Source organism: Odontesthes bonariensis, chromosome 3, assembly GCF_027942865.1.
Source record: "Odontesthes bonariensis isolate fOdoBon6 chromosome 3, fOdoBon6.hap1, whole genome shotgun sequence".
Lineage (NCBI taxonomy): Eukaryota > Metazoa > Chordata > Actinopteri > Atheriniformes > Atherinopsidae > Odontesthes > Odontesthes bonariensis.
In genome coordinates this window covers 28,640,377-28,666,065 of record NC_134508.1, presented here as the reverse complement: position 1 = coordinate 28,666,065, position 25,689 = coordinate 28,640,377, and the positions used below count along the sequence as shown (strand labels likewise).

Genomic DNA, 25,689 nt, shown 5'->3' with positions numbered 1-25,689 from the left:
TCCTTATTTCTCTGGGAAAATGTCTTCTAAACTGAAACACCTTCAATGTTTTCTGCAAACCTGTATCCTGTAAGATCCGGTAAAAATGAAAATTCGTATTATATTTTATTCTGTCTTGTTTGTCAGTCTCACAGTTAACCTCTAAATTGAGAGCAAGAACTGTAACGAGCATGTTGTAATGCCTCGTCGTGTTTTTGAAAACTTGTGGGCTTAAAAGACTTTGGGAAGAGTTTTCATCTTCTGAGCCAGCTGGATTCTTGTGAGATTTGCACAATCACAGTCCAAAAAGAATCCATCATGCAGGCAGAAATTCCTCATTTCATGTCTCCAGTCGAATAATCTGAGAATCAAATGTTTCCCAGCTCTCCTGATGTCGGGCCCTCTTACAAGAAGATGGAAGAACAACGATGTAGCTCTTATCCTGTTGATGACCCTGAACAAAAGTGAAGGTTTTCTTCATTTCACGCTTCTCTTGCCCGTGCTAATGATCTTAAATGTCAGCTAAAAAAGGAAAAGTGTAAAAAAGTGTAATGAATCGCAGCACCTTTTGTTTTGTCATATACATCAGGGTATTGTTTGAACCAAAATTGGTGCATTGTGTTTGAGTTATTCGGGTTACAACATGTTCTAGTTCTCTGATGTACAAAATGGGAGATGCCAAAGTAAGCTGCAACATTCACTCTTCCAGATCCCTTCATCCACTGCTGATTCTATCAACACCCATCTCTGTAGTTTTATTGATTTGCAATTTTGTTTTGCTGCTTTTATTTCTTATATAAGGTCAGAAGTTAAAGTATGCACTCTCACTGCTAGAAAGTAACTAAGTACACTTAACCAACAGTAGTAAAGACAAGTTTGAAGTACTTGTACTTCACTTGAATATTTCAGATTTATGTTATTATTTTGTGTTTCCACTCCAACTCAGGAAAATATGGTACTTTCTGTTCCACTACGCTTATTCAAAAAGCTTTATTAATGAGTTACTCTTAAGAGTAGGTTTTTACACAATGGATACATTTTCAAAAGACAACTTATTATTCATTAAAGATTGAGCCGATGCAGTTCTGTCACTTTTACTTCAGATATTTTACATAAACATTGTATCTTATTTTTAACAGATTTGCAAATGATTCAATGTCGAACAAAAAAATCACTGTTGAGAAAAAAAAACTGTAAACGCATTTGTTGATAGGACTTTGTAATTCTACTTTTTGTGATCATCTCAAGTATCAGGAGCTTCAGCATGACTAATCTAATAATCTAATATAGTGTGTGTCGGGTTTTGTTTTGGTCTCAATTACCAAGCATGCCTTTTAACTTTGATAAACTACTTTAACTACTCTTATCTGCTGATACTTATGTACTTTTAGTATTTTCTACATTGCACACTGTATCTCAAATAAAGCATAAAAAGTAAATGTTCCTTCCAGTGCTGGTGTGCTCAGGTTAAAACAGCCTTAAACCACAGTCTTCTGTGTCCCTTATGGCATTTTTCTTCTCATCCTCTTTCCAACAGATTTCCTCTCTTTCCTATCTTTTTTAATTTCTCTCCCCAAACACCTCTTGTTTTTCTCTACTCACTCCCTTGTTTCCCTCCTCTTGTCCCACAGGCCCACCTCAGGACTTTAGAGGCGGAGCTGTCCCGTATCCAGGAAGTTAGCAGCCACCAAAGAAAACGCATCGCTGAGATTCTCAATGGGCTCATGAGGGACCTGCGTGAGTTCAGCATCATTGTTGGAAACAGGGAAATCAAGCTGGTGAGTGGAGCAGAAAATACACATTTAGAGTCATATGAACTTTGCCAAGGAAAATTTGAATTTCTCATCCTTTTCTGCTACACTAAAATGTCTTGAATATAAAATCCAAGGATGATTTATATTTCCATCTTCATCTGTAATATTTAGATTCATCTGTGTATTTCCTTCATACTCTTCAGACCGTTTCAGGGCAGCTGTCATAGCATCTTCTAAATGGTGCTGTTAACCTAATGATTATGAGCACAAGGTGCCAGAAAGTCTAAGATTTCTCCCTCTCTTCCGCTTTCATTTCCCAGCTGTCTTTGAATTGCCCCCACTCAATCTTGATCAAATATTGACTCTACTACTCTTTCACTCGTCTTTCCTTCTCTTTACCTTATTCATCTCCAGCCCATGGAGATTACCGGTGTGATTGAGGAGGAGTTCACGGTCGCTCGTCTCTACATCAGCAAAATAAAGTCAGAGGTAAAGTCCATGGTAAAGCGTTGCCGGCAACTTGAGAGCCTTCAAACGGAGTGTCACCGCAAGATGGAGGAGACGAGCAGAGAGCAGTCGTCGTGTCACCTCCTGATCTCACAGGTGAAGATTCAGAAGCTGGTATTTGCTTAGATATCTGGAAAAATAAAAAGACATCTGGTGTGGGAAAGAAATTTGTTTTACCAGAAGGAAATAAAAATAGAGACTGAAACCTCCCAGTGCAAAATATTAATGATCATCACAATAACTCTTAAGCACACTCGTCTTTATCAATGTAATTACCATCCCCCGTAGCTGTGTACTCCTTTGTGTGATGCAAATTACTTTTATGAAGAGCTGTATGCTTTAAAGCATCATTTAGCTGTTTATGGAGATTTTATATTTCAGTGCACAGGAATCTTTCTTTGGGCACACTGCTCTGTCTCAAAGTATTGCCTGTTTTATAGGGTTACATAAGGTTTTATGAAGCCATGCTGTTTGACTGATTTTGTGGTTTAAACTAAATTCTTTGAAAGTGACAAAAATGAATGTTTTCGACTATATTCCTTCAGCCAAGAAGAAAAAGACATCTTGTATTTGGTGTTGTGTTATTGAAGGTGAGGTTTGTGCTCTTTCTACATCTCTGATGTTGGTTGTGATTTTCAGCATCAGGCAAAGATCAGCTCTCTTACGGAGTACATGCAGAGTGTGGAGCTGAAGAAGAGACAGCTCGAGGACAGCTATGACTTACTGACTGAGGAGCTGGCCAAACTCCAGGCTCAAGGTACAGTCAAGCAATAACTGAGGACCAGCAGTATTTCTATCAATCCTTTACATCAGTGAGGAAAAAGAAACTCAGATAATCATCAAAAAACATAAAAATCCCTGACCTGTCAGGGAAAAATCATCTTATCATCATCATCTTATCAGGCCATTTGAATTCATCCCAGTTTGTTCACTGCAGTCTGTCCTGTTTTGTCTGGACCAAAGTAAGCTGGCCAACAGCCATCATTTACAAAACCATGCTGCCAACAGAACTTAAAAGAGGAGTGGCAATAGAAGTATAATCAGTGTACTTCTAAAAACTGTTGTTGAGGAAACCTGCTTTTACCTTACAGTACAGTTTGTGTTATAGACAGTTATGTTTGCATGTCCTCTGGCCCGCTGAAACAGCCTGAGACAAATGCAGGTGGTTGTCACTACATCAAGAGTCAGTGAACATTCAGCTATGGTTTCCTGACAAAAATCTGCACAATTTAGAAAGAAAATTAGTGGAACTTGTTCATCTAATCACTCACTGTCCTCTGCTGAAGCAGACTGCAACTTTGATTATGACTGTAAACAATGTTTGGTTTACTCATAGGCATGTCATATCTATTATAGGCCACATTCACACACAAGCGAAAGACAATCTGCTTTTTGTATTGAATAACAAACCCTAAATGTATCAAGTAAAGTTTCACTTCATATTGATTCTGCATTGTATTTGCAATTTGTTTCCTTGAACTTTGCTTGAAATGGTATAATAACTGGACTAGATCAACACGGCAGCTAACAATATAGTCTGTAAAGCAAAACAAAGAGAATACAAGAAACACATTTCTCAGAACACATTAAATTAAAGGCTGAAATGATATTATTATTATTCTGACTTGAGAACAAAGGACAAAATTTCGATTCATCTGGGTTGCTGATCATGATAATTTGCAGACTTGAGATGCCATGTACTTTTCTCTGTTTTAGCGCCGCCACAGAAGAACTAGGACTTACTTTAAAAACTATTTTGTTTGCTTCAATAACATTTGTTCTGTGCAATAAGTTTTTATATCCTGCTGAGAATGAGGAAAACAAGGGTAAATAAGCATTGCACAAGATCAGCACCAAATGATTAATAGTACAAATGAAATTTGTGCAAGGTCCAGCTAACTGCAGATACTCCCAGTGCGCTGACACAATTCACAAATCAGGCCAGAGGCAATGTAAGTCATTCCCCCAGTGGAGTCCCAGAGAAGTGCATTAAATAACTACTGGATTTAAGAGCTTGTAAATTCATTTTGGTCCGACTCGACACGCAAGCCAGGCGGTCTTTACAGTAGTAACACAAAGTGCTGCAGGTCATGCCAAACACACACTGGCTGGAGCAAAGTGCAGAGCTCACTGATTTCATCATACAACACGAGGAACTGCAGTGAGTCGATATCAGGTTAGCGTGACACAACGGATGTAATTTACAAACAGATATCATCTCCCGCAAGGAGGTACTTAGATCATGCTGACCTCTGTCAACCTCAAGAGCTGTTAATGCAGTGCTGTCAAAGTCAGGTCACAGTCACCTTTTTTGATCAATATCAGTGTGTTACGCTGTACGCAGTAACACACTGTCAACTTCATTTTACTGTTTTTGTGTCAGTTTCTTCCACAGTCATCCTCTCAGTCTTTTCTTGTAAAAATTGTTTTTTGTTTCAGAAAGCCTATCACAGGTGACCAATGAAGAAAATCACACGTCTATCCAGAATTCATGTGATATAAAGGTAACCATGACAACACTGAGAGCAATTTAGTGTACTTATTTCGCTATTACACCACCTCAGCACTTAGCTAACTGAAGGTGTGCATGTGTATGTTTGTCTTTGACTGCATCCATGGTTTTGCATTCACAGCGCAGTATGCTGTGTTTCTGCTACACAACAACTAACAAAAAGGATAGTTTGACAATGTTTTTGTTTGTTTGTTTTGTTCTATTTTTATGATAATAAGATGTGCCAAAAGTACATTAACATTTCTGTGACCATCACGTAATTCCTATGGTAATATTTTGATAAGCTATAGTTTATTTGTGGAAGTACGACATTTGAGCAGAATAAAAATGCAACTATTAAAATTGCTACTCACTTACCAAAGATTATGCAATAAAACACTTCCCAAAGACAAGTTAACAGATGCTGTTTCTACTGTTGAATACTCCCCCACAGCTGGCAGTATTTGTTGTTTTCATTATTTGCTTGTAGTTGCCTTTATGATGTTGTTCTTGTTGTCATTGTTTGTGTTTCCAGGCAACACGCTCAAGTTTCATTGGCCGAGTAATTTTCAGTGGCAGTGTATTGACACAGTTGAGTGTGTATCAGTGTTCAGTGCCCATGTGGCCCTTCATGTACACATGTGCACTGATGTGTGTAATTTTTTCCCCTTGCTATTTAGTCATTTTGTCCTCCCTTGGTTCTCACCTCGCAATACTCTCTCTGCTCGCTGTCAGTCAATACTTAATTTGTCTCTCTCTTTTTCTTTCTTGTTGCTGATATCTCAGAGGGCTCTGGAGCAACAGATGGAGTCACATCGTGAGGCGCACAGCAAGCAGGTTGGCCGCCTTCGAGACGAAATCAATGAGAAGCAGAAGATCATCGATGACTTAACTGAGTCAGTGCTTCACTGTGACTCTTCACTTTGTTTGATGCTAAATCAATGCTCCATATCATACATTCTTAACATGTACAACAACATCAAAAGAGGAGTAGGAGTAGATACCAATTCACTAAGTAATGAACTCCTCATTATCATAGTAAAAGCACATTTACTTATGCCTTGAAGACTGGGCTTTGTAGCCTTATACAGTACATATTTTCAGATATAGACAACTTACCAACATTTTAAACACCAGAAACTCATCAAATAATTACACAGACATGCCTACAACATCTATCAATAATAGATATTATTAAGCAACATTCTGTAAACATTTTCACCCTCCTATCATTGGTGCTGTGTTTTAACAACCTGGGCCAGTACAAAACATGACTTGCAGTGAGATTGTGTCTGAAAGAGTCATCGGTATCAGCTGTCTGTTATCGAACTGCAGATGAGGGAAACATAAAGTTAGCCACTCCTTGCTCTAAAATAAGATATAATGTAATGAGCTGTAAATTCATGGTTTAAAAGGAAAGTTTTGTACTGTGTCTGAGGTATTTTGACCTATGTGTGCCACAGACACTTCATTAACAACTCAGGATATTGGAAAAAAATAGGCCAAAATATGTTTCCTTTAAAATGGATGTTTTTTTCAAAACACAGTTTCCTTTTTCTTTTTATGTTTTATCCAGTGCCTTACTTTAAAGTGGTATTCAAATAATTAAATTTGAAATACATAACGCTGCCTCAGTAGCTGAATTCTCAAGAAGTTGCAATATTGGCTGAGATTGATGTGTGTAGGCGGCTTACATTGTGAGGGAACAGCAATATTGAAGGACTTTAGAACTGAGCTACTGCTGAACCTCAGGAGGAGGAGTTTCTGGCCCGGCTTGGCCTAAGTGAAAAGCTGGCTCTTTAGGTGTCTGGAATTGACCACGTGTACCAAGCGTGACCGTTTGGGAGGAGACCACTGGGCAGACCCCCTCAAAGGACTAAAGTACATTTCCCTGCTGTGCTGGGAGTGTCTGTTAACAGCAAAGCAGCAGCTGCAGAGAATCTTTTTGTGAATACATGTTTGGGGCTGCTCTGCTTATCCGGCTTGTACAGCCTGGCGTTGGATAAGTGGCTTGAAAATGAATGGATGGGTGGATGTCAGTGAAGTGTAACGCATGTAAAATAGAAGCAGAGATGCCCTTCAGATCCTTTGAACAGAATAAGTTAAATGGGTGTACATTAAATGTTCTTCCAAGATGCAAGGGTCAGAAAATTAAAAGAGAACAAGAACATTTTTAAATTTGAAAGCTGTGGCATCTTTGTAGTTCAATGGGGCATTGCAGTGCTTTAGATGTGACCTAATTACACACTTGGGTCAATCATGTATCCCTAAGGTCTGTTAAAATGCTTGTCTGGCTAGTGCAGCTCTGATGTGAATTTGAGGCAAAAATAAATCCTAACCCTGAATCCAGAGGTGGTGCTTCTTCATCATTTTTGCTACCCACCACTGAACCGGAGCTTTGTGCCTCACACTTGGAACAGACTATTTATTTTCTCATGTGATGCGCAAAGGCGGTAATCAGTCTTAAGGGGGAACAGACGTCATGACAAAAGCAATCATGCAGTTGATTTACATTGTAGAAGCATTCAAATGTGGGTATTACTCTTCTCTAACATAATGTATTGTAAATCTCTACTGGGGAACTGAATTTCAGTTCTGGGTTGTATCACAGATTTTCTATCTTATTTCTGTTCAGCAAAATGTCATGAGGGATTTGCTCGCTTTCCTACAAGCGAAATTCCAATATTTTTTAGATATAAATAAGTCCCTGAATGAATCACTTTTTACCCTTTCAGCTGCAATCAGAAGCAGCAGCTGGAATTGGAGCAACTGCACAGTGACTTTGAACGTCTCAGAAGTCAGGAGCATCACAAGAGCCGGCAGCTGGAGGAACTGACGTGAGTCTCTGCTTTAGTGCCTTGGCCAGCTTTCACACACCTCACCATATGGAGTCCGGAAGGCAAGCTGACTCTTTAGATTCCTGTCTTCCACTTCTCTTGGTTTTTTGTCTTTTTTTCATCTATTTATTATTCAATCACTCTGGAGGCCTGACTGTCAGTCCATTTACAGTATATTTAGCTGTTTTAACCCATTATTTGACTGTTTCTCTGTTTCTTTCTGACCAACTCCTTTTTGCATCTCCATTAGAGTTTTTCAATAAGGTAACAGCTGGCTGCTAATAGGTCTCTTTCTGTACTGACCTTTGCTGCATATTGCGTCAGATGGCAGATGGGTAACAGTCCCACGAATGGGGCAGCTGGTCTATGCTGCTTTTGTTTTCTGGTGATGAATTATTCTGTTGTGAATGAGGTTATCATTTGAGTAAAGAGAAGTTCAGATTGAGTTTTCAATATTTCTGTCTGGCTATCTGTTTACCCATAGATTTCTCCATGAACGCCACGAGCAGTCAAAGCAGGATCTCAAAGGGCTGGAGGAGACTGTTGTAAGTCATTATTTGCTGTCACGTTTCATTTGGCTCCCTCGGGAGTCACATTCACTAAATATTGCTGCCTTTGCTGAACTATTTCCTACATGTTTCTGCCTTCAAACTAGACTCGTGAGCTCCACACCTTGCACAACCTCCGCAAGCTTTTTGTTCAAGACCTCACGACTCGAGTTAGAAAAGTAAGCTGAAAATAACAGAAATACCCTTCAAAGATTCACCTCTACCTCGATGGAGCTACAGTAGTGCCCTCGTGAGAGCATTTTTTTTAATACACACTTGTTGTGCTTGTTTCTATTGACAGAGTGTGGAGATGGAGCCCGATGATACTGGAGGATTTATCACCCAGAAACAAAAGATTTCCTTTCTTGAAAACAACCTGGAGCAGCTTACAAAAGTTCACAAACAGGTAACCAAGCAGCAGATGAAAAAAAGTGGATTAGAGTCATAGAGACAGAAAATATTTTACCTGTCCATGTATCATCTTTGTTTTATTTGACCTGGAAACATGGACCATAGAAACTCTGGTTTAGCAGTAGGTGAGAAGTGCCTGCATGAATAGAGTATAAGAGGAGAACAAAAATAGTCAAATTAAGATACAATACATTGTCTACCATTTGTCTTCACTCTCCTATGGGCAAAAGCAGTGTTAGCACCATCAATCATCTTACTACCACAACTTCACATGAATGTCTCCTTGAAAACAGAGCAGCAGGAGGTGTTAAACCAAGCTGCCTTTAGGGAAAAGAAGCCACACACCATGAACTCAGATTTAAAAAAACACAAATGAATACATCCTTGTGCTGGTGTAAACACACACTCCCAGACTACCTCATCCTACACACAAACCTTCAAAAAGATTGCACTTCGAAACACACACACTTCACATTTTCCTTTGATTTTCCCGAAATGGACCATTACAGACTCCGTGTTGATGTACTGAATGTTCTGCAGACCGGCACATTCTGAGGCAGGCACAATTGTTGCAAGCTGCATTGCAGTATTTTGTCAGGCAAAAATCCCATTCGAAAGCAGCAGCTGGGAGTCTTCATCCCATCTACCACCTGCTGATGATGTAGAAACGGAAGACAGTCATTATCGTAACTCAGCATACTACCCATGAAATGTGATAAGGCTTTCAAAGACAGACACTGGGACAGTGTACCACAACTATAAGGTGCACAGATTTGATCAACCCTCATATCTGTGGGCACACAAACCACGAGTTTACTTATAGAATGACTCACCTCCTGTGGGAATCTTCCCTCCATGCTTTGTCTTTTTTTCTTTTCAAAAAGATTCACCAACAAACCTCGGGTAAATAAAGTGCATTCAACAGAGTTTTATCTGCAAGATTAATTCACCTGGATATGAAACTCTCTTGTCTTGTATCTCTTCAGGCTATGGATTAGCTTGGATGATCAAATAAGAGCAGAGTGTCATCATCTCTCCTGCCTCCAGAAAACATGCCTGGAAGTGAGAAGGATATTGTAAAAAATATATATATCGTAATAACAATGATAATAATAATTAATGTTTCCTGAAGGTAGGAGAGATGATGATACTCTGTTAAGCCATATCCAAAAGAGATACTGAGCACAAGATAAGTTTCACATCCAGGTGATACTAATGCTGATTAATAATAGTAATAATAATAATAATAATTGCACACATTAAAACTAAAGAATACCTTTAATGGTATTAGACTATCCTGTATTCTCTAAAGCAATACAATCTTTGTAGGAATAAAATCATTTTACTTGCAATCCAGTCTTTTTATTATTTAATGATACCTAAGTACCAATCATCTTCTATACTATATGGCAATATGTTAATTGCCATAATACCCCACACAAGTCCTGTAAAATACAGCAGCAACCACATCAGAAGAGATTATTTTCTAATTCTGCAGTGATCTAATGGACGTAATAACTTTAGATGATCATAAAATCCTCACAGAAGTCACAGTTGATGAAAGATTGTGCTACTGAAGCTAGTTATGACCCATTTTGTCTCTTGTTTTAACACACTCATTAAACATATCCAGTGCTGGTGGGAAAGCATAAGAGAACCTTTGAATTTAATAACTGGTTAAACCTTCTTTCTCTGACATTGTGATGTAAAAAGTTTGGTCTGAGCATTACTTTTCCTTTGATCTCTGGTTGGGTTTTCACATAATTAGAACTCAGATGAATATTTGACTTTTTTTTTTTTTTTAGACTACTTTATACCTAAATAAACATTATTCCAAGGTGTTCTTTGTATGTAACCAGTTGGCTGGTCAGTTTTGTATTTTCGGGTGATTTAGTCCTCAATTCAAGGTTTTTCTGCTTGTTTCCTCAACATAAAGCAGCTTGTGGTGATTTTTCCTGTGATAATTTTAAGATTGCCTTTGATGGGCCTCTCATCCACCTTAGCATATTCCAGTGATTGTGTGGTAACAGGTGTTTATGCTCTGCATTGTTCTCCTTTAAAAAAAAGGAGGTATCTTGCTTTCCAGCTGATGTGATAGAACAAAATCACACCCTTGTTACTTATTTTTAGTATAGTCTAAAGATTACCCGATGTTCTTTTGAAAACGTATCTCAAAGATAATCGTGTAAGCTCAAGAGTTAATGTCACGGCAGTCTTTATAACTGGACACACTAGTTCAGACACAAACCAAAAAGGATCAGATGTGGTGGTGAAAAACCAGTTTATTGCCAAGACATGGGTAACAGGTGGGAACAGAGGCGCAGGATAATGGAGATGGACCAGTAACCAGAAGGTGGGGAATCCAGGGGAAAACAGGGACTGATCTTCTGTGAGGGAGGCTGGTGGCTTCGAGGTAGAAGAAGGATTCCAGGGAGACCACGGCGGGGCAGGTGAGTTGCTGAGACCAGGAGCTGAAGACAGGGAAATAAAGGTTCAGTAACATGCAAAGACAATACTATAGAAAAGACCAGAGTCAAGGCTCAATACCACTGAGGATAAGCAGACGATCTGGCGGCGAGTGGAGGACTGAACCAGGGCTTTAATCTTTACTGCTTGTGTTCCTGTGTGTTTACAGCTGGTACGTGACAATGCAGATCTTCGCTGTGAACTTCCAAAACTGGAGAAACGTCTTCGCTCTACAGCCGAGAGGGTCAAGGCCCTGGAGGGTGCACTGAAGGAGGCAAAGGAGGGAGCCATGAAGGACCGTCATCGCTACCAGCAGGAAGTGGAACGAATCAAAGATGTGATGAGGGTCCGTAATCCCTTTCGTCGGCACCATGCTGCACAGATAGGTAATATATACACCCCCCTCACACATTTTGTTTTTATCTATCTATCTATCTATCTATCTATCTATCTATCTATCTATCTATCTATCTATCTATCTATCTATCTATCTATCTATCTATCTATCTATCTATCTATCTATCTGTCTATCTATCTGTCTATCTATCTACATATCACTTACTGTAGGCGCTACTGTTGAAATAAAATGAAAACCCCATCAGCATATGTTCATTTCCACATGTAAACACTATTGTCTTTCTGGCCCTAACATTTAATCTCACCACTACTTGATACTTTTCCACCCCACTGTGAGAGGAATCTCTCACCCTGGTGCAGCCATGCTTTTCATGTCCCTGCTGTGGCTTCCTCACAAACAACATCCAAACCTCCATTCATCTGTGATCCTCTCCCTTCTCCCTACCAGATCAACATGCTTTTATACACCGCATGAGCAAGCAGCAGCACTTTTAGCTGATGGAGGTGCCACTCCATTCCAAAGTCAGTACCGTGACCAATGCACACATGTTGTAAAAAGATGATAGCTCACTAAATGTTCCTGTATACTAAATTCTGTAACTGACAATAATCAGTCTGACCAAATGTTTTAAAATAGAAACCATTTAGGCTTGAAGGTGGTTCTCAGTTTGGTGGAATAATCTCCCTGAAAGGATTAACACAGTATATGTGCTCCTTTGAAACAAATGCAAATCCTTAGAAAAGCCCTGTAATCATTCTGATCACCAGCTCCCCCCATCACTGGTGCAACTGAAGATAATTGCACCAAATAAATGAGAGGCACGTATGCTGCTGCTATGAGAAAATGAGCTATTGATTAATGTGAGAGTTTTCAGAATAATGATTTTCATTACAGAATTATGCCATTGCAGTTGAGAGTAACAGTGAAACTGCTGTACACTGATATATTCACAGTATTCCAGACGCATTAAAACAATGCATTATTTTTCATACAATCCATCTTTTAGGACAAACTGAATATGTCTTTGCATGAATAACTCAATCAACACTTAAATCTTATGTTATCACTTACAGCTAAGCCTGTGCGGCCTGGCCAATACCCAATCTGTCCCACCAACCCTTTCTTTATCCGAGGCTACAGCGAACAACCCATTGCCTTCTGCAATGCTGTTTTTAACAACAAAAACCATCAACCATCAGCTGCCCCTGCTGGTCCGCCAACACCAGATAGTGAGGAAAGGTTACCTGAGGCCAACTCCAACCAGAACAGTCCAACAGAAAACCTCGACTCCCAAAAAAACGACACGCATGACAGCGACGCTCCGAACACCGTGTGAGTAAACTCAGTTTCATGTGGTAATAAAACTCACCTCACTAAGTAATCATAACTTTTTCTGTCGCTTTCAACCACATCTCAGTTTCATATAACACACGGTCAACTTACCATTATGCTATGTGATTTTAACCAGTAAGTCCCTTTACTAATGTTTTTCAGCACCTTTAACCACGTTCTTGAGCTTTGACATTGTAGTTAGACAAGGTAATATTAGAGTTCACTAATTGCACATGGGGAAACCTTCAACCACATAAATGCATTATTTGATCTCATCAACCTGCCAACGATGAAGACATAGTTAAAAGGCAGCAAGTGAACTTTGAGTTTATGTTATTTTTTCAAACTATTACATTTTTACAAATGAACTTAATCTGTATTGTCTTTACAAAAGTAAAAGATTCAGCTTGAGAATATTTTATCCTTGATTTGTTATTTTCTGGCTGGTTTTCAATGATAGTTTTATGCCGTTAAATTCAAAGACAAAAATAAAGATTCTGAAACATATCACACATAGTGACTCTGACAAGAGTATCTGTTATTTGTAGGCTTCCAGCTGAGCCAGCAAGCAAAGCAGACAGCACTTCAGAGATGCTCGACTCGGAAAATGGTGAGCCCTGTTTAGATAAGGCCTGTTGAAATAATGAGTAATGTCATGATTACAATCAGCAGGAGTAAATTCATTTATTTTCATCAGCGTTTTTTTTAGTGATGCCTCATACCAGCTATTATGTCTGAATGTTGTTTTATGCTGCTGCTAAACTAGTTTACAGCGACTGCCCTGCTGCTTTCTTCACAATACCTTTTTTTTCCCTTCATGCTCTTATTTTCATGTAATGGACTTGTGGTCAGTAAATTTCAGCCATCAGTCTGTTGAAAGAGGTACAGAGATTGTAGGTCAACCATCTTTGCATTAAGTTTTCACATTCGAACAAGATACGGATTGTCATGTTTTAGAATTACCAAGACAATTTGCAGGGGACCAAGGGAATCTCCTGCTGCTCAATGGTTTCCGACGTCCTCTTGTTTGTGTGTGAATGTCTGTGACTGCTATCTTTGAAGGAGATAGATTAGTGCTGCAGTGTAATTACTCATAGAGCCGACAGACAGGTTGGATGTCCACCTCCAGCCTCTGACCCAGAGATGACAGTCTTTGAGTTGTGTAACAACACCACAACTCTTTGACTCACCAGGAATATCAATAAAAGTCCAAAAGAGAGTAACAACCGATTTATCAAACTGTTATAACAACCCATGCCCTTTGTTAAATATCAGATGTCACTGCTGTTGTCCTGTGAACCCTTTCAGGATTAGCCTTGGCGATTTGCTTACTAGGTCAAACTTCTGAAGCCAAAATCCCTGCTGGTTCATCCCTTGTTATTTCCACTGTTGCACTAAGTGTCATGAATTTCAATAAGCGCTTGTGGGAAAGTGTACATCTCAAAGCTATATGGATCTGCAAGGCCTGTGCCCCAAATTTCTCTTTTTTTTTTCTAAAGTCTGTAGGCGGAACCTTGACCGTTAATATTGTCCTGAAAGGGTAAGACTTGTATTAACTGTCACAGTGTGGGTTTTTTTCTTCTCATGTGAACAGCCTTAAAACCCAGTCAAGCATGAGGTCTCATCAAATTGTAGACAAATTAAATATTCTTGCTTCAGTGGACAATAATGAATACATTTACACAGCTTTGCAGCTGCTGAAGCTCTGTGTTATGTCTGGTTGTCAATATGTTGTGTCACACAAAAAAATTTATATTTTGAGAAAAGACTCTCTATCTGGAAAGTGCAGTGAGAGCACAGTTTTCCAAGGAATGTAGTAACAGTCACTGCTCGGACTCAAAGGCACCTGGAAAATAAATTCAGTTCATTAGATTCTACAAAATGTAAATGCGATCCTGTAACTTCTAACAGAACCACGTCCCATTTTCCAAGTTAAGTGTGTGGGAGAGAAATGGCATGACATGGCCTAATTACATCGTGTGCTTTGTTGTTCTGCTGAAATGATCATCTACCAGTAATGGCAGCTTTTAAGAGGGATGTGCTTTTAATGAAAGAATATTTTCTGGGTGGGAGCTTTTAAAACTTGTGGCCCATTTGATTATTTGTTGTTAGCGGTGCAAGCAGAAATAGTGACAGTGGACAGATTGTCCTCCTCCAGTCAGTTCAGCTTAAATAGCAGATAGGTAAACTATGGACACAGATTTCACTTGCTCTTTACCTTTCCTTTAAAATCATGTCATGATGTATTTTGACACAGAAAAAGGTTAAAAAATGACATGTTAAATGGTCTATTCATTTGAAGAGCTATGATATCATGCTACTTTATGGCAGAATTTTGCAATAGTTTTAATGACAACATTTTGTTTAACAAACATGAAATTATATTATAGCATATTAAACCATGTATTTAAGTTAAGGTGAATATGAATGATCACATATGTACTCTAATCAATAGTTGATTCTTTTAAGCCTGATCTCAGCCTTTTGCCAGCTTTCCTCCATCTACCAGAGCAAATGACAGCGACTGAATCTTAATAAAAGATAAAGAATAAAAGTAATCCTGCCTCAGCCATCTCTACAATTCAGTTTAGGTTTATTCAAAGTTAGTAGACGTTATGACTTTACTTTTTCAAATTTGTATCATTTTAGCACGAAGAGATATGCCATTTTCTAAAAAAATACAGATTTTTAATATTTTCAGAATCTCACCTTAGTGTAAGGAAAAAATGTAAAGAAACATTTCTATTTCCATTTTCTCAGTGAGGATATTAAAGGGTTAACAAATTGGTGGTGTTTACATAAATTAAAACATACTTTTCAACCAGAATTTGATAAACACAATCTTCCTAAATCATGTAGTTTTAGTTACCTGAACCTAAAACAAAGTTTGGCTACTGTATTGTTGCCTTTCTGATAATGTTGTCAGACTACTACATTGTTTCATGTAGGTGTGTTTTCCAAAGTCATACAATTTCAATGGCTTTGGGTATATGAATTAAACCCATATGCGTCTGTGCCTGTTACAAAGCCACTTCCTCCACCACCACCACTCATCCACCCAGTTTACACACCACCAACTCTGTCACTGTGCACATGCCTGCGTCTTTATGCACTCTTTCTGTCCACAGGAAACACCACAGACATCAATGACAACAGGTAAGACCACTGCACCCATTTTGATCACTGCAAAGCACCTGCTTCTGTCTGTCTTGCTGTGGCTTTCAAGTTTTCAAAGTAGATGCTGAAATACATCATGTGTAGACACAGATCGATGTATAGAAGTATTATAGCTCAGTTAAGTTACATATGTACATCTACTATGCTTTGGTAACAGTTATTCATAGGTAAAGTACTCCATTAAGCATTGCACTGCCACATTTACCTTGCATGCATTGATTCTACTTGTGTTTTAAGAACAAGTACATGAACAGCACTGATTTCCTGACTGGTGTGTTTCTCTGCTGCATCGCTGCCCCCTTGTTGCTGTCACTGCTACTGCTGCTGCTGCAACAACCTGTGATTCCGGTGTGTTGCTTAGCCTGTGTTTGAATGTCAATTCTGTGCTCAGCACCGATGTCTGTGACAATCAAGACCCAGCCAAACTCTACAGCCTGAAGCCTGAGGCTTCAGCCAGTTAATGGGTCATAGCAGGTAAGAATATAGAAATAATGGGAACTCCTGAGAAATTGTTTTATTAGCAATACACTGTGCCGGTATGAATCACAGACAAAGGAGTAAATACCAAAGCAATTAATTACCTATTCAAAAATTAAAACAGAAAGAGGAAAAAAACGTATTACTCTGTGAAAAGCATGAACAGTAAAACAGATAAACTACTATGAAGCTACAGCTATCTTTAAATTAAATGATCTGCTAGTTATTTTTGTAGTTGATCTATGGATACCAATTTCTGACAACTCAAATATTGTTGCAGCTTTTTAAAGAATTGCTACGGTGAATTTTTTATATATATTAAAGCAGTTTTAAAAAAGAAAAAACAATGCTAAATGTCCAAAAATACCTCTTCAAGTGTAGACTTAAATCTGCAGTATTGAGCAAAAGTCTAAAGCGACTCCTCAGTTCTTTATGTAACCCCTGGAAAACAACAAAAAGGTACAGCAATTTAGTGAAACAAAACTAGTTCTCTTAAGTTAGGTTGATTCATAAGTCAATGCTACATGCCTTAAAGAACAAACAAACCTAAATACACATCTCCCTGAAAATAGTCAGCCACAAGAAGTGGAGTGAAAATGAGTTTGAAAGCAGCCGACATTCAAAGAAAGACAAAGAAATATTGTTCAAGACCACGTTTTAAAGATGTCAAGACTTTTGGCTCAAGACTTGCACAGGTACTGTTTTTGGATGGAAACCACTGACCCACTGCAAAAACGGGGTAAAAAATGATAATGTCAGATCTTTGCATTGCTTGAGCTTACAAACTTCCAATGCATTTGTTCAGCCTGCAGGACTCTTGTGTTAAAATAGATTTCTCCAGAATAAGTGCTTTGCATTAATTAACTGTGTCCATGTTAAAAGGAGATCAAATTACCTAACACCGTACTGTATTCGACGTGTTGAAATAGGCGCTTGGTTATTAGTTGAAATTTTATGCTGATGATAAAGAATCATCTGAAAAAATACAGATTCGAACTGCATTCAGTGAGGGAACAGAAATTATATTTTTTCATCTAAACTTTTGTTTTTAGATTACTAATTGTTATAAAAGTTATAACTGTATTACTGTGATATATTATCTAAACTGATTTATTGGATTTGGAACTGTTTTCACTACGCCTCTTTTTGGATCTGTGAGTCTCCAGAGGGAACTCTGCCAGCTGCCAGAATGAATGAAAAAAATTACCTGCAGTACATGGTGTATTTTGATATATTTTCCCCAAAAACATCTTACGAACAGTGTCTATCTGGGTTCAGCACTTTTTTGTTCCCAGTTGTATAATATGATAAAAAGCCCTGCACAAAGTAACTGAAGAATAGGATTGAAATAATCTCTATTTCTGAGTTTTTACTTCATCCCATTACCATCCCAGTGTTCTCACAGGGTTTTAGTGCATAAAAAGTCATTCTTAGTGACTACTACTTTTGCGAGTAGATCTCATTTGGCCCTGTGATGGACTGGCGACTGATCCAGGGTGTGCCCCACCTCTCACCCGATGGCAGAGGGATAGGCTCCAGCCCCCAACTATCCTGAATTGGATTAAGCGGTATAGATGGTCAAATAAGTAGTGTGTGACAAAATACCATTCAGCCTGCAGTCTCAAGATGGCTCTCAAGGTGATATATGATTGAAGCTAAATGTTATCCAAAGTTTTCAAGCTCGAACTGGCCAAACGTTTTTGGCAGAATGTCAAGGTTTTCATCTGGTGACTTTTACTACAAATGGTCATTTTGGCCACTGAGTTAGGTGTGTGCAGTTTCCAGACATAACTAGCTCCCCTTGAAGACACCAGACATAAAATGACATGATCCCTCTGGCAATGCTGGCATGACTCACAGGCAGCTTTCTCTTCTTTTTTTCCATCTTTTGTCCTCCCTGTTTTTCCTCAAATGCATCTGACTGTCATTCTCGCTCTCTGTTGTGTCTTTCTCTCTCCAGGGCCTGGATTTCAGGCAGACAAATTTGTACGAGACCTCCTCTGTAAATCTGCATGCAGCTGATCACTGTCTTCCCGACTCCCCTCTTTTCTCCTGCTGTAAACAGTCCACTTGAGTCTTTTCTTTCTTTCCTTGTCCCTGCTTGCTCCTCTCTGATCCCTTCTCCTTTCTGTTCTCCGGTGTGTGGGGTGTACACAGTTTGGCAAGCACCGCATCCCAAATGACCAACCTGGCAGCTTACACCTGCTTCTGCACCCCCACCCACGTGACTTGAAAAGCAAGGAGGCCCCAAATAGAGAGAAGGGTAAGGAAAGGTGCAGTTCAGTAGGTTACCACTAGGAGGTAATATTTGAAACTGGGGACGCAAAAACAGTGCAGTCAAAAGTAAGTCAGCATTATTGTTACCACCATTTGTAGACATATGGAATATCTGAAAACAGTTCAGATGTCTTCACCTACATGAAAACAGTGTAAACACCGCACTCATTTTACTAATATTCACACTTGTTACTGCATGTTTACTATGATGTTGATCTTCAGTATTTTCCAGCAAATACATTATAGCAGAGCAACCCTGATGAGGGTACATTGTCTTGAAATATGTCAGTCCCAACAACAGTACAGAAGACTCTGAAATTTCTTTGTATGAAAAGATTAAAAAATTAAATTAGAGCAATATCGAATTGTGAACAAATCCCATTAGAAGTCCAAAAACCAACAATGCACTAGGCTGTCTATCAGTATTGTTGGAGTTTTCCAGTGTATCTCTCAGTAAATAGCTTAAAACAGGCAATGAATATAAATTACTTCATTTCAAAAAGGTGTTCAACAAACAGCCGGGGAAGCAAAGCTGCTGTTTTCCGCAGCAAATTAACATTTATTCATTTATGTTTTCTGTTAATGCTGTCAAGTGCAACAATACAACTCAATCATTTTGTGCAAAAGACTGCTCTATCAGGTTTTAAATACAAACATTGTTGGTTTGTGAAAGCTTTTTTTTCTTAATGAAATTTATTCGAGACAGACACCAATAAAATATCACCACTTTTCCTTGAAAGGGGACCTATGAAGTATATTTGCAGGTTCTGTATCTTTATCCTAGAACTCCGCCAGAGTTCAGCCTCCAGGTTAATCTTCAGTCTGAAACCAGTCTGGAAGCAAATCGATTATAATCATCTGACTTCAGCTGATAATTCAGGACTTCCACTGTCACTAGCTGAAGACCAATACTTTCTGTTCAAAAACTGTTTTTTTTTTCTAATAATAAAAAAGATAAATAGTCATCAGATGATAGCTGGTGCTTTTCACAATTATGTCATCTTGGCTGACTCTTTGCTTTTTCATCATTTTGCTTACTTGCATGCAGCCAAAACCAGCTTAGACATGATTACCTCTTTGATAACAAGCAAAGTAAAAATGGAAACCAGACAGCTCCGGGTAATAAGATCGTGTCCCTTGCCCACAGACTCTGCTTTTTCATGTGATTTATAGGCAGAATATTTCTTTATAAATCAAGCAATTTTAGCTGCTGTCTCTTTAAGGCCTCACTTCTAAAAGCTCACTCTTTCTGATTGGTCATTCTTGGAAGCCTGCCAAGGTACAGCGCCCAGTGCATATGGTCTGCACTACCTGTGCATTCTTGGTGATCTGTGATGACATAACCTCCTCAAAAAGTAGAATAAAATGCTGGCAGTCTGTATTTATGGCGAGCAAGCATTAAAAATTCAGCATTGTTACATTAAATATAGGACAGAAAATAAGTAAGAACATAAAAGCAGTTTATGAAATGCCTGTCAAACTGAGAGTAATATTTCTAATTTGTGGCCATTTTTATTTTATGTCTAAAATATCTGCCTAATTTCATTATGGTATTAATATTTAGCTAATGTTGCAATTTGCACGGAGACCAACAGCAAGTTAAAATGCACATAGGCACACCTGCGAAAGCAAGAATTTGGCCAGACTTCTTTCGTCAAAGATGATTATTTTTTTTTTATTTTTTTTCAATCAAAATACATATATAAGCTTTATTTACAGAGTAAAGTGCATCATATAATGCCACAATACACCCCTACACAGCCTGGATTTTATGTTGCAAATTTTTCCATTTTTAGTATACATGAAACCAAATGACAGACTGTTGAATCTTTGCAATACTTTGGCTGGAAGAACCATACTCCTAAAAGAGGAAGTTGTTTAAAGAGTTGTTTAAACTAACGTACTTAAATATTCTGTGGTTAACAACAATCACCACAGCAGGTCTGACTTTTTGATATGCATCACTTACATTAACTGATACGAAAGAAAACTTAGTCTGAACCACAAGAAAAGACAGAGACAAGAAGACTGATTGCTTTTAAGGTCTCATTATGAAGAGGATTTTAAGCTGTTAATTATCCTTAAAAGACTGCCTGTCAGGGATTGTATGTGAAACTTTTAGTCATTGTCCTGTCATCAAAGAGCATGGCAGAGTGGAAAAAAAATGTGTAGCAACTATTTTTATACTCCTAGTATAGTTAGAAAAAAATATATATAATTTATCATTCTCTCAATCTAAAATATTATTTATTTGCTATCTATTTTTTCTTAATATGTACCAGTTGTTGAATGTGAACCATTTGTATTCTTTTATCTGTATTTGTTTTTTGTTTAGTTTTTTATTTATTTTTATTATAATGATAAGCACGTTGGATTTTCATTGTATTGTGAATGTACGTGTGCAGAGGCCGATCAAACATTAATTTGTCACGCTGATGACTAATCCTCTCATTCTTTGCTGAACCACCTCCTTACAGAGAAACCAAAGCTTAGATCGTAGTGTTTATCACTTGCTGAGATCTTGCTCTGTAATAACCAACAACCTATTGGTTCTGTTTAATATAGCACCAGAGTTACTGCAGGTTATCAAGAGCTGATACGGTATTGTCTTATCCCACTGACACACACACACACACTCACAAACTGAGATAGAGCATCTCATCAGCCAGTGAGGTGTTTGACCTTTGAAAATACAGATAAGTCATAAGTCTTGGATAAAGTGGGTGCAGTCAGATAGCAGAGCAGATAAGTGGATCGACTCACTGTCTCTTAAGAAATTGATGGTTTGTTACTCCATGCTAGTTGTCATATTCTCTTTGTCGACCTCCTGATCAAACAGTCAGGATGAGAAGAGTCAAGGGTAACAGTGGAGGGACTGTACTTTGAGTGTGAGTATGACTATTTACATGTGTGGTGTATGTGTTCTGGGAAACACAAACACTGTCTTTAATTGTAAGAGCTCGTGTGCTTTGACTGAGAAGATCTTTCAAATGGACAAAATGTCACACATGACAGTGGAAAAAAATAATTACACATGTTTGAGCAATGATATGTCAGAGAGAAGAGGTACATACAATAAACAACCAATATGTTTGGGTTAAGGAGCAACCTAAGATTAAGTGACACCCGTGTTTTACCCTCAAACAAGCAAAGTGATAAAGACATGTGATTGTAGATGTAATTCAAATATAATACATACAGTAATACTTTTTTTAATAAACACTTCTGCTATGTTGTGTAAAACCCAATCAAGATTTTTCTTTTTCTCAATATGACAAAACATAAAAGCTGTTCAACGTTCATGAGCCTCAGTATTTTAAGCCTATAACTATTTTGGCTTATCCTCTGTGAGATTTTAGGCGAGCTGTACTCTTTCCCAGTGGACAGTGGGAGAGAGGCAGGGAACACTTGCAGTACATAGGGCATCAGCCAGTTGAAAGCTGAAAGCAATTCCCCAGTTATTCCAACACACATGTCTTTGGCTGAGCAAACCCAAACAAACATGGGAGGGTCACGCAAACTCAACCCAGTCTTTTTCCTTTTTTTAACATACCGTTTCACAGCCAACAATTGAACATAATATTACAATATTAAGTTAAAGAATACCCAGACTGAAATGTTAATTTCTGTGTTTTCCCTGTTTTCTTTAACAAACACAAAATGTTTTACTTGATACACATGGCCTCCTCCATTACTATATTAACTTTATAGTTGTGTTTTCTGTATACTTTAATTGTTTGTACCTCTTTGTCACCCTTTACTCTGAGCATGTTACACTGTAACTGTTTCTAAATGGCCACTGAACTCGGGGCTAAGTGTGTTTACATAATCTACCTGTCAGTCTGCTGTCTATCGGTGAAAACAGATATTCTCCAGGTTGCATTTTGAGCTGTAAATGTGAGGATGATGGAGTTTATTTTTTCTTTTTGTCTTACTGTTGTGTTGGTCTTACAGCAACTGTAACCAATCTGAAAAGAAATCATGTTTGATACTGTATCCTGCATATGTAAACATGCGGAATGTGAACAACGGGGGTTAAAAAAATTGGAGGCAAAATGTCTGTTCGTTTGTACAATTGTGTGTTGCTTGGTTTGTTTATAGCGTGTGATTTAGTGCATGGAGTACTCTTTCTGTAGCAGCTGAGAATATTTCAATAAATATGATCCTATGTCCATCAACTTACACTGCCTCATCGTTACTCTTTCAATACTATCAGAAAAACATACAACAGATTCTCCACTTCTATGTGATCACAGAAATATTCTTTTTACATTACAATCTGATGTCAGTGACCTCATAGGCTGATAGAGAACCAGGACAGTAGAAGCAGCTCCACAAACAGCTTTACAAACAGGAGGGTCAATGTCTCTTCCAGACAAAACAGACCAGTAGCAAACACTGTAAACTTAATGTTACCCTGAGTCTCGATTAAGTCTTTTGAAAAAGTGTTTGAACTTAATATTAATGCCCAAGGTAAATATTTAAAAACTTGAAAACTGGACACAAACCAACTGATTGTACAGAGCACTGAGGCTGTTTGGAAGACATTACTCAACATATTTTTGAAGCCAGGTCATGGTGTGTTTAAATGTGTTAATAACTGTGTATTTCAGCACACTGCTGTTATCAGCTGAAGATTTTGAACTCTTAAAAACATATGGACATGTTTCAACATATTCTGCTTTGTAAATCAGTTTTGTCTGATATTTCAACAAGAGGTTAGAAATAGCAAACATTTCTCAAATTACAATGTCACTTCCTGTTTTGAAAACATAAGAACTATCTTTCGTAACATACAAATATTGTTCATCTCAGAATATCATTTTCTACTAATGAACAGTTCCCTCATTGAAAGTGCTGCGTTTCTAATTTAGATCACCAATACTAGCAATGTGACACTTGTATGTGCACATGTTGAATTCAGATTTATTCTTACCTTTAGTAAGTAAAACATGAATCTACCCTTCTTATTTGTAACCTTGTCTATACATCATTCTGTACTGTATCAACCAGCAAAGCACTTTTTGTAGATTGAGAGACCTGAAAAGAAACTTCCCAAATGCATATTTTGAGATGCCACCTCAAATAATGTTCTTTGACCTGAAAAATAATAAATTCAAAATATCTTGTTGCAACTTTAAGGATATCTCTGATCAGGTAAAAGTGCAGAACATTCAAGTACGAGCTTTCAACACATTTTGCAATGACAGTCAAATTTCCTTGAATACACAAAGACTTTAGAGAACACTCCAACATTCAGCTGCCTGACTTCAAGCATCCACAGAGGAGCTGAAGTGGGGTTGGGCAGCAGAGGATCTGGCCTGCCCCGGGCCAGGAGCCAAAAGGCCAAAGTGCAAAAAATCAGTAAAAGAGAAAAGAGGGGGAAGCATATCACAAGGGCTGTGACGCAGACTTGCATCCACATACACTGTCAAGTCTTGCTCTGGGACTCATCAACTCAAACTGTGCCTCATCCCGTGGACCACTGCCTGAGGACAGTGAGTACAAATCTACTTTACTCATCAGTGTGTGACATCTGTTGCGTTAAGGATCACTTTAATGTGAGTTGTTGGTTGTAGATTTAGATATAACAAAGATGCAGAGTAACACTCACTCAATGCTGCTGAGCTGTGACCCAGTGTAGAAAAAAAGTGGTCTCAATGAGACCAATTTTTAGAGCATTTTCTGACTTTTTTCCGAGTGTAATTATGATTAGTATGCTATTTAAGGTTTTTCTACTAGTAGACCATAGAACAATGGGTTATGAAAAAAACATTTTTAGCCATTCATAAGTGCAATTTCACCAATATGTACATTCACTGCATTGACTGTAACTGAATTGCAGCTTAAAGGATCTTTAATTTGATCTTATTTGTGATTTAACAGATTTGTATCTAATAACATGTATTGGAGCTTTCCTCCCTCTGCACGCATTCTCACAATTTTCCCAAGATGTGGTCAGGAGGAATTGAAATAAGAAAAGGATGCAACTAGTGAATTAATAAATCTCCTATTTCATATTCAATAAGGGCTGTGGTGCTGTCCAGATGTAGAATAATGAAAGTACAGCTACACAGGCTGCGAGACTCCCTCAATTAGTAACATGCTAAACAGTTTACAACCTTCACTTATCAATGACAAAACAGAGTTGATGGGTTCAAAGGTTCTCTTGTGCCTGAAGCTCCAGTATTAAACAAATAATACTACAGTATGATCACAAAGGTATCACCTCTTGCCCACTTTGCAATTGAAAAAAAGGGAGCTTGTGGGTTACAGGTAGAATTGGATGACTGAATAGTTATTTCAACACAAATACACATCTTTTTAACCTGAGTATTTTGCTTTTGTGACTAGTATGCCTTGTTAATAAGAATGAGCAAGTGAGAGAAATTCTGAAGAAGTACAGTCTGCAAAAAGTACGAATCAGTTCATGACCAGGAACGATCCCTCAGCTCACCTGAAACAAAATTTAGATTTGTAATATAAGTGTATAATAAGTGTCAATCTCGCATAGCCATCACATACTTTGCAGTCACATTGTGCATGATATGTATATCTGTGCAAAGCCTTTTTGTTATATTGGCATTTTTCCTGCCTGGATTAGTAAACGGGGTCACTCAGGGACTTTCACCCCTCTCTGAAAGTCTGTTTACAACAATCTCTCTGTGAGTCTCCTGTGTTCCTTATCTATAGTGTGTATACCTCCACTGGTGACAGGAAGCTTTATCATTATTTACATTGTTTAGCTTGAACTGGAATGACTGGAGATATCTTGTCATGGAAAATCACTCTGAGGGTAACTATCGTTCAAAACTCGTAACTTATGACTTACTGCACCAAATATTTTTTTCAACCTACCACAAATGCTCCAGTGACCCAATCCAATCTCTCCGTTTATTGTTGAAGTTCTCCTAATTTTTATCAAACAACAGAGGATAAATTCAGTTCACAATTTGAACATGGGCTGATTTAAAATGTACAGGTATTTTGTATCAATTTCCAGTGATATAACACTTTCAGAGGGATACACCTCATGTGATGTAATCTATTGGAAATGTTCCAGTTCATAAAGTGC

At 38.1% G+C, this 25,689-nt stretch overlaps 1 protein-coding gene across 8 annotated transcripts in view; it reads left to right on the top strand.

The window, feature by feature from the left end:
* Positions 1–22,792, top strand: part of kif5ab (kinesin family member 5A, b) — a 72,299-nt gene extending 49,507 nt beyond the window's left edge. For 2 of the 8 annotated variants that reach the window (XM_075461437.1, XM_075461443.1), the window contains 14 exons: positions 1,611–1,757; positions 2,148–2,336; positions 2,880–2,997; positions 4,680–4,744; positions 5,518–5,627; positions 7,467–7,568; positions 8,053–8,113; positions 8,224–8,295; positions 8,418–8,522; positions 11,163–11,379; positions 12,425–12,683; positions 13,232–13,293; positions 15,812–15,839; positions 16,222–18,585. In XM_075461437.1, coding sequence (XP_075317552.1) covers positions 1,611–1,757; positions 2,148–2,336; positions 2,880–2,997; positions 4,680–4,744; positions 5,518–5,627; positions 7,467–7,568; positions 8,053–8,113; positions 8,224–8,295; positions 8,418–8,522; positions 11,163–11,379; positions 12,425–12,683; positions 13,232–13,293; positions 15,812–15,839; positions 16,222–16,321 — 1,635 coding nt within the window. In that variant the 3' untranslated portion in view covers positions 16,322–18,585. Of the gene's footprint in view, positions 1–1,610; positions 1,758–2,147; positions 2,337–2,879; positions 2,998–4,679; positions 4,745–5,517; positions 5,628–7,466; positions 7,569–8,052; positions 8,114–8,223; positions 8,296–8,417; positions 8,523–11,162; positions 11,380–11,798; positions 11,873–12,424; positions 12,684–13,231; positions 13,294–15,811; positions 15,840–16,221 lie in introns of those variants that run through there. The other 6 variants (XM_075461438.1, XM_075461439.1, XM_075461440.1 and 3 more) reach the window with 6 other exon arrangements.
* Positions 22,793–25,689: the final 2,897 nt, after the last annotated feature.